The 13,345-nt window shown below is 43.8% G+C and overlaps 1 protein-coding gene across 1 annotated transcript in view; it reads left to right on the top strand.

The window, feature by feature from the left end:
- Window positions 1-3,043: 3,043 nt before the first annotated feature.
- The window catches only part of fastk (Fas-activated serine/threonine kinase), a 57,726-nt gene continuing 47,424 nt past the window's right edge, over window positions 3,044-13,345 (top strand). The window contains exons 1-3 of the mRNA XM_080727128.1: window positions 3,044-3,157; window positions 5,712-5,944; window positions 6,906-7,071. Of these exons, the coding sequence (XP_080583254.1) occupies window positions 5,908-5,944; window positions 6,906-7,071 (203 nt within the window). The 5' untranslated portion in view covers window positions 3,044-3,157; window positions 5,712-5,907. The remainder of the gene's footprint in view (window positions 3,158-5,711; window positions 5,945-6,905; window positions 7,072-13,345) is intronic.

The following is a 13,345-nucleotide window of genomic DNA, read 5'->3' as shown; positions in this document are numbered from 1 at the left end:
GAAAAGGTTTGATAACCACTGACCATGAAACATATTTTCTTTTTTTTTTTCAAAAACCTAGAAGAATTTTAAAAGACATTTAGAATCGGTCAAAAATATACTTTTACAGATCTTTCAAAAATAGCAGATCTACAAGCTCGCAGCGCAGTACTCTGTGCTGTGCTGTGAGCTTGTAGATCTGTTATTGTTTTTATAGTTAAAGCATAAAATAGTGGTTAAAGTAATAATGTATAATATTATCCCATGATTTTTGTAACCCATTTTTTAGCCGGTGGCCTGTGTCAATTATCTACCGTAATCCTGTGCACTGCTCCCCCTCTTAGTCAGGAGATATTAATAAAACATGGGAATAAATTCCTTACCAAACAATGTCTTCACCAATGTGTTCATAATGGTGTCTAGTAACATATCTAACAAAGACTGAAATTCAACATCCCTAGGAGAATCTTTGACAGCTAGGGTAATTCTGGGTCTCAAAATATGCTTTAAGTAGCATGTGAGGGGTCTAACTAGGTGTTTTTAATTATTCTGAATCCATTGCTAGCATTTGTTTTGCACGAAAAACATTCCTTGGGCCAAAAATGGACCCCATACAACTGTGAAAAGTGATGACTCATCACTAAACCATCGTTCTTTGGGGGTGTTTTTAGCCCAATGGATGTTTTTTTTTTGTGTAAAACAAATGCTTGCAATGAATTCAGAATAATTAAAAACACCTAGTTAGAGCCCTCACATGCTACTTAAAGCATATCTTTTGGGAGTAATAGTATTATAAGTGAATGAGACCCAGAATTACCCTAGCTGTCAAAGATTCTCCTAGGGATGTTGAATTTCAATCTTTGTTAGATATGTTACTAGACACCTTTACCAACACATTGGTGAAGACATTGTTTGGTAACAAATGTATTCCCAGCTTTGACACGTATTCTGCTAACATTCCCTGCCAATCTGCCAACCTGGGGAAATGTTGGCGGTGCCTTGATAGCGTTGGTTCCATGCTGAGAATAGCCAATCTACAAGTTCACAGCGAGTCGCACCGCGTTGCGCTGTGATCTTGAAGACATACTATTTTCAGAGCGCGACCAAACTAGGCCATGGCTACACAGAGCTGGATATTTCATATATCCTGGTTTTTCAGATATCCACATAGAAAAATATCCAGGTCCACACGGAGCTGGATATTTCATATATCCCGGTTTTTCAGATACCGTATCCACAAAATATCCAGGTCCACACGGAGCTGGATATTTCATATATCCCGTTTTTTCAGATATCCACATAGAAAAATATCTAGGTCCACACGACAAAGATATCTAGGTCTGAAGCACACACACAGTAAAGTCTTCAGAGATATCCGGGTACCGTGTCTACACGAATCCAGTGAATCGGATATTTTTCAATGTCTTCACTTATTTATCCGGTTTAAAAAATATCCAGCTTCGCGGCCAAAATATCCAGCTTCATGTGGCTGCAAGCCCCAACAGCACAAAAACATGTCTAGCTTCAGAAATATCCAGCTCCGTGTAGCCATGGCCTAAAATGTATCTCTCCTTCACGACTCCACATATCATTTTTAGGGCTCCTGGAAATGAAAGGGTTTGTTGAGAACCACTGTAGTTGCTGTACGTCAGATATTCCACCAGAGGGGGCTGTATGCCCTGTTCCATGTACTAATCATGTTGTCTCATTCAAACTATAATATTATTTTATTATTATTATTTTAATATCATTCATGCAGTATTTTAAGATGTATTGAGTTAAACTGTTTTACTTGTTATATTTTCGTAAGGCTGCAATAGGCAAAGATTCCCTCTGCATGCCTTTTATACTCTCAATGCATTTTTCCAATGTGGAAATACAAAATACAGTACAATCACATTAATATTGCATTGTAGCAGCCTTTACCGGAGTAATCCTTGTTATAAGTTATAACTATAAATGATAACCTATTGACAATTATTGCAATAAAACTGTAAAAGGTCTCAGTCTCTGTACTTTATGTAGCCCACACGTAGGGATAACACGATATTGTGTTAATTTCTGTTTCTGAATTGAATACACATAACAGGGACCACAATGGAAACAAGCCCTAAGAGCTTGTTGTGTTATATTTTCAGCATCATTGTACATTTGTAGTACCCACTGTACTGTTTACAAACTGTTAATAAAGCAATCAATCAATCAATCAATCAATCAATCAATCAATCAATCAGTGTGTGATTGACTCCACCATGGAGCTATAACATGGATTCCACAGACGAGACAGGGGCGGCGTCACAAGGGGGGGGGGGACAAGTGGGAATGAGTTAATGAGTTACTAGGGCCCAAGGTAGAGGGGCCTTAAAGGGAAAGACCACCCTGGTAACATTTTTACATCAAATATCTAAATATTGAATCAAGCGAATTAAAAACAGTTCAGGGTGTTCATAAAATCCCGATTAGACGATAAAATTACCAAAAGTTTTTTTGAAAGTGGAATATCCCTTTACAGGAGTGTAAATCCCTGACTTCCTTTAAAACCGCTCTGAATAAACACTTACAGGAGGCTGCTATTCATAACTGGTGACAGTAAACTTAGTAACCTTACCTGCCCCTGACCTTTACTATTGTATAGCCTACCATTTATATAGGCCTATACTTTAGTTCTATTTGTTCTATTTGTCTCTCTCATTCAATATTAGGCCTATTATGACTTTAGAAAAAGGGACCCCCAATTGAAACAAGCCCAAAAGCTTTTTTTCCCCCTTCTTTTTACGGTTTCCATTTAGTTGACACTGCACCAGTGAACTGTACTGTCATAAAACTGTACCTTTTCTCATGCAAAACTTTGAATAAAGTCTTCAATCAATAAATCAATACATCTCACATGATCTACTAAAGTAAATATGCTTTCAGCGCTAGAGTGGGCGGTGGCGGTAGTGAGCAGTGAGCAGTAGTGGGTGAATCTAAGGTAAAAACTACAACCAGAGAAGAAGAAGAAAGCGGAAAGACGCTCCCCCCGCCCCTTCCGGTTCCCCCCGACACCGGCCCGGCCGCGTTGCATGCCGGGGAGGATCCAACATGGCGTCCTGCGGGGCTCAGTAGCAGAGCAGTGGCAGAAAGACTCATTTAAACAGCGACAGACAGGACAGAACGGTGCTTTTAACGAGGCTATGAGGTAATGAAAACATCACGTTGTTCTAACCTACTGTTACACATGATGTCTGCGCTGACAGCCGTGCTGTAGCTCTGCTCCATAGCGTTAGGTTTAGGAGCTCTCCTTAACGCTATGTCACTGAACAGCCCGGAGCCCCGGGTGAAGGCTGCGCAGCCTCTCGTCTGTAGTGGAAATAAACAATGTTCTTTCGCTATTCACCGAAACAAAGACGGTTTTATGGAGTTTAAAGCCTGCTTTACTTAGTGGCAACACCCTGAGCCCCAACCTCACGTCAGAAATACACTTTTTGACCCAGAAAAGAGGATATTTCACCATAAGGTGAAAATCTGCTCAATGGACATTTCTATCGACAAGGTCGGTAGAGGGCGCTGTTGGGTAGCTAAAACCTCCGGTGGAAAAATCGGAAAATATCATCTTTTCTGTCCATAAAGTGTATTTTAGAGGTGAGTCAGGGGGCTCAGAGTGTTGCCACAGAAAAGCAGGCTTTAAACTTCATAGAACAGTATATGTTTCGGTGACGAGCGGAATAGTATGTTTTATTTCTCCTACAGACCAGAGTCTGTGCCGCGGCGGTGAGCAGTCAGGGCTCAGCGGTGACGTAGCGTCCAGGAGAAGTGACAGAACTCATTCTAACTATAATAGACCAGAGCTAAGACACGACACGAATGATGTAAAAATACACTTTAATGGAAACAACAGCATGGTTTTTAATACACCTGGGATGATGTAATGACAGCTGTGTCATCACATCAATGATCGATTATCGTTATCTGATCGATTCTAATCGATATCATATATCGATCAATAATCGGTGGTTGGTTGGTTTTAGTGGAGACTAGACAGCGTGGGATCGAGCTGTCAGCGTGTGTGTGTGTGTGTGTGTGTGTGTGTGTGTGTGTGTGTGTGTGTGAAGGTTAGCCTGCTTGCTTCTAGCTGCAGAGCTAGCCTACTAGCTCAGTCAGTCAGTGTGTCTCAAACCTTCACATTTCAAGGTCCTCCCTTTAAGTCTGACAGGGTACAAATGGAACCAAATGGACCCGCTTGTACCCTGTCAGAGTTACCAGACCTGTGAGGGTCCATTTAGACCCCCATAAAGTAACCCTCAGACAGACAGAGACCCTGGGATCCACTATGAGAAGAAGCTGCACTAGCCTCTTTATGCTAATGCTAAAGGTTGTGTGACAGTGTGAGGCAACGCCTACAGCTGACTGACACACACACACACACACACACACACACACACACACACACACACACACACACACACACACACACACACACACACACACACTGTTGGGTTGTATGTGTTCTGATGCGAGGCACACACACAGATCCTAGAGATGTTACTGGTAGCATGCTTCTGTCTGTCTGTCTGTGGGTGTGTCTGTCTGTCTTATTTACTCTGTGTGTGTGTGTGTGTGTGTGTGTGTGTGTGTGTGTGTGTGTGTGTGTGTGTGTGTGTGAGAGTGTGAGAGTGTGAGTGAGTGAGTGAGTGAGTGAGTGAGTGATTACCTTTAAACAACTTCTATGTATGCACAACCTGTCCTATGTGGATGTGTAGACCAGCTATTCCTCACCGCACATGCAATCCTATGGTTTTGTCAGTTAGGTGTGTGTGTGTGTGTGTGTGTGTGTGTGTGCGTGTGTGTGTGTGTGTGTGTGTGTGTGTGTGTGTGTGTGTGTGTGTGTGAGACACCATCAACCTTGCGACCTCTGTGTCAGATTGGGGGTTTCCAGAGAAACACCACTAAATGTATAAGTACTCGATTAGTCCCCCGTAAAATGAAAATACACTCCTGATGCATCCCAGATGTGCCACACATACACAGTGTCATAGTAAATCAGTGTCATACACCTTCTGAAGAAAACCTGGAGACTGACATTCATTTGAGTCTTATGAACAAATGAACAAAATAAGAACATTGTAATGTTATGTAAAACAATGTTTCCACGGACAAGGCCAAATCGGGCCACCGACACACTTGTCCATGTAGGGACATATTGATGGCAGGGGCGGAGCCAGAACAGAGAAATAGGCTGGTCCTGGCAACTTCAGGGTGGGCACAGGGGGGGGGGGGGGGGGGAGACTCTTGACAATTTCTGGATTATTATTTTTTTTTCTGTAAATTATTATGGTTTTTGGGTGGTTAAAACGGGTGCGGACGGCAGCATCAATGAACAATAATTAATAGGCAAATACAAAGCATTGAGTTCCCAGCTGCACTTCATCCCAACAACACATGTCCAAATATAAACTAACACTCCCCCTCCAAACACACAGTATCCAAACTGCTGCTAGTGTAAAAGATGCATCATCGGAGCCACAGTTGTAAAGTACTGTTCATTTATTCATATTAAGCAAGACCATGATCACACAAAACACACACATTTTATTTAATGAAAGAGACATGATCAAAAAACAAACAAAAAAACAAACATAAAAACACCCCTGATTGATGGTCATCAATATGTCTGTACATGGACATGACACAATTTGGCAGAGATGGCGAGTCTTGCTGTTTCCGGTAACACCTCTCCTCTCCTGTCTCCCCAGGTGTTCCGTGTTTCTTCCTGGTTGTGGACCAGGTCTTCTACTATGCAGTTTGTCCGGTCTGGGCGTCGCCTCGTCCTGAGCCTGCGCTCCAGCCGGCCCCTCCTCCCCTCCCTCTCCTCCCCTCCCCCCCCCCCTCCCCTCCCTCCTCCGGCCTCCCTCCGTTGCTCCCCGCTGCCCCCTATTGGCCGGCGGCAGCATGTACCCCGCTCGCCTCTACGGCACCACAGTAGGAGGTAGGAGGATGTTGACAATTCATCTAATTTATTTTGTTTAAAGCCCGGCCAATAGGAAGACAGAGGGGCGGGGCTTCAGCGATTACAGCTCGTCCCCATTGGCCGTCTAAGTACACACACCAAGTTTTGAGATGGTACCATGCTGCGGACTGGAGTTATGGATGTTTAAATCCCAGCCAATAGGAAGACAGAGGGGGCGGGGCTTCAGCGATTACAGCTCGTCCCCATTGGCCGTCTAAGTCGAGACTCGAGACACACATTTTTGAGATGGTACCATGCTGCGAACTGGAGGTATGGATGTTTAAATCCCAGCCAATAGGAAGACAGAGGGGGCGGGGCTTCAGCAATTACAGCTTGTCCCTATTGGCCCTCTAAGTCGAGACTCGAGACACACATTTTTGAGACGGCACCATGCTGCGAACTGGAGGTATGGCTGTTTAAATCCCAGCCAATAAGAAGACAGAGGGGGTGGGGCTTCAGCAATTACAGTTCGTACCTATTGGCCGTCTTAAGTACAGGCACTGAGTTTCGATACGGTACCATGCTGCAAACTGGACTTATGGCAGTTTAAAGCCCGGCCAATAGGAAAACAGAGGGGGTGGGGCTTCAGCAATTACAGCTCGTTCCTATTGGCTGTCTAAGTCCAGACCACAAGTTTCGAGATGGTGCCATGCTGCAAACTGGAGTTATGGCTGTTTAAAGCTCAGCCAATTGGAAGACTTATGAGGGGGCTACAAATCAACAATTACAGCTCGTCCCTATTGGCCGTCTAAAAAGTCCAAAGTCGTGTGAACGTTTTAAAGAAATCACGTTCCTACGCAAAAAGTATGCCAGAGTAATGTGGCGCCAAATGTTCAGTTTTCTTTCAGTTTTCCCCCATTGAAAGTCAATGGGGTTTTGGGTAAGTGTTTTGCCATTGCATGGCAGGCACATGTAACGAATGGATCATTTGCATCCCTAGGCGGAGGAGGCGTAGACAGAGGAGGAGCAGGAGGAGGAGGAGGGGCTAAGCCCGGGCGGAGGCTGGGGGGCGTAGCCCTGGACCCCCACCACCCCCCCCATCACCCCCCACCACAGGCCTCCTTCCCCGTCTACCAGGGCAGACCCCAAGCCCACCATCATACCAGGTACCCCCCATGGCACCTCTTTGACTAACGGCCGGGCTACACCAAGCCGTTTTGCGCGCGTCAGTGCGTATGCGGGTCGTGCGCGCGTATGCACGTTTTGGATAGATCCAATGTATATCAATTCAGCCGGCTACACCAGGCGTACGGATAGCGCGAACCACGGATACGCATTCCCTAAAAATAGGATCGGTTCTATTTTTAAGCACGCGTATGCGTTTTGTACACAGACTATCTGGTCTTCCTCATATATACTCCCTCCTTGGTGTAGCCTGGAGCGTTTACGCATACGCAAGCGTCTTCACGGACAGTACGCGCGTATGTACGCATTTTTCCGGCCGTAGGGATGGAGCCCTAGCTCGATAACCCGATAACAGATTTATTGACTACCCTATTAGAGTATCAATAAGCTTTGGGCTAATCAAGCTTGTTATCGAGCATAGCGGCCCATGATGTCATGTTTAAACAATCTACTATCCATAATACAACGACATTTAACACTTATTGCACACTAATGAATGATTGTTTTAATGATATTTAATGATTTCATGATGATATTTGTCAGCAACAAGCTCACAACAACTGGCCAATAAAAAAAGAAGATACCAGCTATATCCTGAATTTGCCATCACACATCTTTCCACTAAATATTAAAAAACGCTACGTGGGCTGGATAAAAGCCTGGCTCAATAAGCTGGGTCAATAAGCTGCTCATTATCAATAAAAAATAACGAGCCCCATCCCTATCTCTGACTCCTGGTTACTTGGTGTATACCAGGGGTCTTCAACGTTTTCAGGCCGAGGACTCCTTAGTTGAGATAGAAATGAAGCAGGGACCCCTTAGTTGAGATAGAAATGAAGCAGGGACCCCTTAGTTGAGATAGAAATGAAGCAGGGACCCCTTAGTTGAGAGAGAGATGAAGCAGAGACCCCTTAGTTGAGAGAGAGATGAAGCAGGGACCCCTTAGTTGAGAGAGAGATGAAGCAGGGACCCCTTAGTTGAGAGAGAGATGAAGCAGGGACCCCTTAGTTGAGAGAGAGATGAAGCAGGGACCCCTTAGTTGAGAGAGAAATGAAGCAGGGACCCCTTAGTTGAGAGAGAGATGAAGCAGGGACCCCTTAGTTGAGAGAGAGATGAAGCAGGGACCCCTTAGTTGAGAGAGAGATGAAGCAGGGACCCCTTAGTTGAGAGAGAGATGAAGCAGGGACCCCTTAGTTGAGAGAGAGATGAAGCAGGGACCCCTTAGTTGAGAGAGAGATGAAGCAGGGACCCCTTAGTTGAGAGAGAGATGAAGCAGGGACCCCCACAACCTGTTCATAGATTCCATATAGTTTCATTGTTTGACAGCACAATCATCAGTGTATTTTGGATTCATGTCAATTATTGTGTTTTCAGATATTTAACAATTTGAACCGTCAATAATTAATAAACTTGACCTTTCACTCTGTACTTAGTCTGCTCTTTTTCCCCTACAATAGCCGATCTACAAGCTCACAACGCCTCGCGCTGTATATCTGTATATCTACAGTATATATAGATGTTTTAGTGAGAGCAGTGCTGTAATATTAGTAATGTAAAAGTATAGGGTGAAAAACTATGAAAACAAGTAAAAATAATGTGTAATAATAATGTAATATGAGTAATGCATGGATGAAAAATACAATGGCAGCTGATTATATGTGCTGTAGGGCCCCTGTAGCAGAATCAACATTGAAATTGTAATTTGATTTTGTCTCTATAGATTTATTGACCAATAACAGAACAAAAACAGTTGTGTGACTGGTTATGGGAAGCCGGCTTCCCATACAGGGCTTAAAGGGATATTCCACTCTCAACAGGGAAACACCTTATGGGCTTTTCTCCACATACACACCCATTGTAACTTCAAAAAAAAAAAAAAAGAAAAAAAAAAAATTGACCCCAGAAATGTAGTAGGCATGATATCAATTGCGAAATTGCATGTTTAACCCCCATAGCAACCCCATCTTTCAAACATGGCAGCCATCTTTGTTTACATTTTAGGAAAACATAATGGCTGGTATCTCATGAATGCCTGAACGGATTTCCATTCGGATGTTTTTGTTTGAAAGCTGTGAGCAATGTGGACACACGTCGTGCATTATCTAGGCATGGGTGTGCATTAGGGATGCGAAGATATACCGGTACGGATCGTAATCGCGATACAAACGTGCGCGACACGAGTGAATCGGTTCATTCAGTGTGTACCGGTACAATAGACGGCTGAAATCGTGATGGATCGTAACGTGAGTGTCTGGATCGGTAAATTCCGCGATTGTATCGGTTTTTCCATATAGTATTTCATTCTATCCTGTGTTTCCGAGGCGCCATGAATGCACCATCATCAGCCGTTCAGCCCCCTCCCCAAAAGCCAGTCTTTAACGCGAGCTGCGACTCGGACAGACGGACAACATCTGCACTCTGTCTGCATGCAGGCAACCAGGGAGACAGACAGTGCAGCGAAATGCGAGTTAATCAACACAGACAAATTAGCAGCCCCACGGGTTAAAAAGATGCAAGATTAGTAGTACAGTACTTAGCTTTATAACATCCAAGTCCGCTGCGCTGATTGTTGTCACAGAGTAGCACAGCCTGAGTGATATGTAATCAACAGCCGTTTCTTAGCGAATCTCCGATGGACAATTGATTGAGATCATCTTCTGCGCTATATTAACTGCACACAAACAACAAACATGTTGCTGGGTGTTGTAGGACTACTGCTTGCGTTTAAAACAAAGTATTTGTCACTGTTCTACAACTTTCCTGTTGATGCAAGCAACTCTCACTTTCTCTGCTGCTAGTTCTGCTCTGGGAAAGAAGCCTAATTTCTACTTCGCAGGGAATAACGGAGTTCCGACAAGATGGCGACCGAGTAGGACGCGTTTGTTGAGCTCTGTGGAGGTGCATAGTTTTCACATTTTTTAAGCCCATTTTTTACTGCCTTTATAGTTCTTTTGAGACTTTAAACGCCCAAAACACTGGTGAGCGTCTGTTTTTGCAGTTGTTTCGTGTTTCATGCCGAATACGATTAACACGAGGTCGAGGAGTACCAGGTCTCCGACCGCAAACGCCGACAACATGGCCGGCGCAATGCAGGGCGACGCTGACGCTCCGGTTACAAAGAGCATGCTGCGCGAGGTCCTCAAGGAATCACTGAAAGAGTTTATGGATGGTTTTATTCAACCCATGATGCTTGGCTTGGAGAAGAAATTACTGAAGAAGATTGATGACTTCGGAAAGGAGCTGCGTCCTGCAGTCGCCACGCTGAACACGACCGTGGCTGAACAGGGGGAGGCCATTGAGAACTTTGGTTCCTCCATGGACAGTTTGCAGATGTGTATCACTGAATTGGAGAGAAGATGTGCTAATCTGGAGGAGAAGCTCGTCATAGCAGAAGACCGGAGTCGTAGGAACAACATAAGAGTGATTGGGATCTCTCCTGGGCTAGAAAAGGCTGACCCAGTGGCCTTTATCCAGTCTTTTTTGCAGAAAACATTCCCCGACGAGTTTCCCGACTCCCCCCCGGAGGTGGATCGTGCTCATCGGACCGGCAATCCACGTTCTGATAAGCCAAGGGCTTTCCTGGCAAGGATCCATTTTTTCCGGGTAAAGGAACGCATACTCCAGCTCTCCAGGAAAGCAGGCCAACTGACATACAATGGCAAAAAGGTGTATATTTTCCCCGACTGGTCTGCTGAAACATCGAAGAGAAGGGCAGCTTTCGGGCCAGTAAAGGAATTCCTACGTTCCATCACCGCGGAAGGGGTTAAATACGGAATAAGGCACCCGAGCAAATTCTGGATAACCGTGGATGAGGCGACTTCTACTTTCAACTCACCCAAGGAAGCTCTGGCCTTTTGCAAGGATAAGTTCAAGACTCCAGGTGCTGCGGACGAGACTCTAGCTACGCAGGATGATGAGACGACAGTTACAGAGAACTAACTTTTACCAGGGACACTTTTGCTTTCGTGATCGCGTGCTTTCAAACACATTCTGCCGATGTGATATCCTTTTGCCTTTAATGGACTGTTGGTAAGCTGGCTGGGACTTTGGAGATGACTTTTACGCAGCGTCTTTCTTTCCTCACTCTCTCCTCCTCCTCCTCCCCAAAGGGTGAGTTGTTAATGTAAGCCTACTTATTGTTTTGGACTCATCATCTGACTGGACGTTGTGTTTTCAAGTGTTTCGTTTCATAATACCTATTTTATTTGTTTTATTTTTTAACAAGATCTGTAAGCAGATGGGTGTTACTCGTTTTAATTTAGGTTACCGCAAGGAGAGAGGATTTAGGGCTGCTAAAGCTATAAGCATAATTCACTGTCTTTTTTGTTTGAATATAATGGACATTGTTCTTGTTATTATTGTATTCCTTTTCTTTGCTCTTATTGAGCGTTGTGCTGCTTACTATATAGGTCTAGAGGGTTTTATCTCTCTCTGTTAGGCTTTGTCTAACGTGTTCCGTGTCGCGGTTTGGACGGAGCCTGCTCTCTCTATCGTCTTCCCTCTATGTCTCTCTATCTATCTCGGCTTTCCCTCTCTCTCTCTCTCTCTCTCTCTCTCTCTCTCTCTCTCTCTCTCTGGCTCTCTCTCTCGCTGTGTGTGTGTGTGTGTGTGTGTGTGTGTGTGTGTGTGTCTTTCTCTCTCTCTCTCTCTCTCTCTCTCTCTCTCTCTTTCTGTTAGGTAATGGCGGCTATGTTGGTTGTTAGTTTATGGTTCGTTTATGCCGCCTAAAACGCTACTTTTTCGGGTAGGAGGGCGAGACTGGGCTTTGGCCTTTGTATTGAGTAATGTAGCCTACTGTTTAAGGTGAAACAGATATAAATAATATGGTCTAAATTGTGAAGGCTCCGCGGTTCCAGAGACCACTCGCTCTCCCGCCCTTTCTCTATGTCTCTCTACCTATCTCTGCTTCTCCTCTCTCTCTCTCTCTCTCTCTCTCTCTCTCTCTCTCTCCCTGGCTCATTGACTCGTTCTTTTTTTTCCTTTTTTTTTCTAATCTCAATAGCTGGCGGATGTACGATCTCGTGGCGCGTTGGCTCTACGTGCTTGTGGATCCGCTGTCTGGGGGGGGGGGGGGGGGGGTAGTTATTTACCTACTTTACTTGTTAAAATGTTAATTTACTTGTTAAAATGTTAATTTCTTGATGGGGGGAGAGGGGAGCTCTGTATTGGGATATTTATTTTGTAGTCGTGATTGGGTAGGTTCACTGTTTGAAGTATGGTAGTTTACTGTTTAAGACGGAAACAGACTTAACTAATATGATTGACATTTATCTAAGTTTGCACTGGCCTTTTGGGCATGTACAGGGAGCTGTATATGGCGCAGTATGCATTATGTGTGCTGTGTTGTATATGGTTTCCTGATCATACATAACTGTGTTTTATGTAAATACTTATGTATACAGACTTTTCTTTTCTTTCCTTTTTTTCCCCCTTCTAATTAGTAATTGTGGTTTGTATGCATGGATGCATGGGGGGGCTGTATGTGGCGCAGTATGCATTAACACTGTGTGTGCTTTGCTGCATATGGCCCCCCGGATGTGCTTTTAATTTCTATTTCTAACTACATATGTAAGTGCATATATTTTTATATCATATACACTGATTTCCTTTTTTATTTATTTTTATTATTAATATTATATTAGTGCCTTGTCGTGGTGACAGCCTTATTTCCACTTATCTGTCACAAGTGTTTGGTTATTTGCATTAGCGTGGCTTATAGGGCTTTATCACATTCTAAGTGGGCCTAATGCTGGACTGATTATTATTATTACAGTTGTTATAGTCCCCTCAATTTTTTTTTTTTCCCTTTATTCTTTTCTTTTTTCTCTCCCCCTTCTTTACTAGAAATGTTAACATACCATTCTCATTTATTTAAGTGATATGAAGTGGGGAGATTGATCATAATTTGAGCTGATGGAATGTTTGAGAGCTATTCAGCCACAAGAAGGCACTTTTTTGTTGTTGTTGTTTTTACTTTGGTGATCTGTTATATATTTACATAACCACCAGAGGGCAATGTATGGTTACTTTTGGGCAGTTACTTGTTTGCACTCTCTGACAGAGTGAAATGAAGGTTGACTAATAGGTTGATGGGGTGGGGAACTGTTTTTGTGCACTCTGATGCTAATGGGGTTTTCCCCCTCAAGCTTCAATGTTATGTGTTTTTTTATGTTCGTTTGATGTTGCTTTTTCCTTTCTGTTCCTTTTGGGGTTGTTTTGTTTTTCTGTTGGGAAGGTTTGTTGTGAGGGACCAAC

The sequence above is a fragment of the Nannobrachium achirus genome (genome assembly GCF_963921795.1).
Source record: "Nannobrachium achirus genome assembly, chromosome: 5".
Classification (NCBI taxonomy): domain Eukaryota; kingdom Metazoa; phylum Chordata; class Actinopteri; order Myctophiformes; family Myctophidae; genus Nannobrachium; species Nannobrachium achirus.
This window is presented reverse-complemented; position numbering and strand designations above follow the sequence as displayed.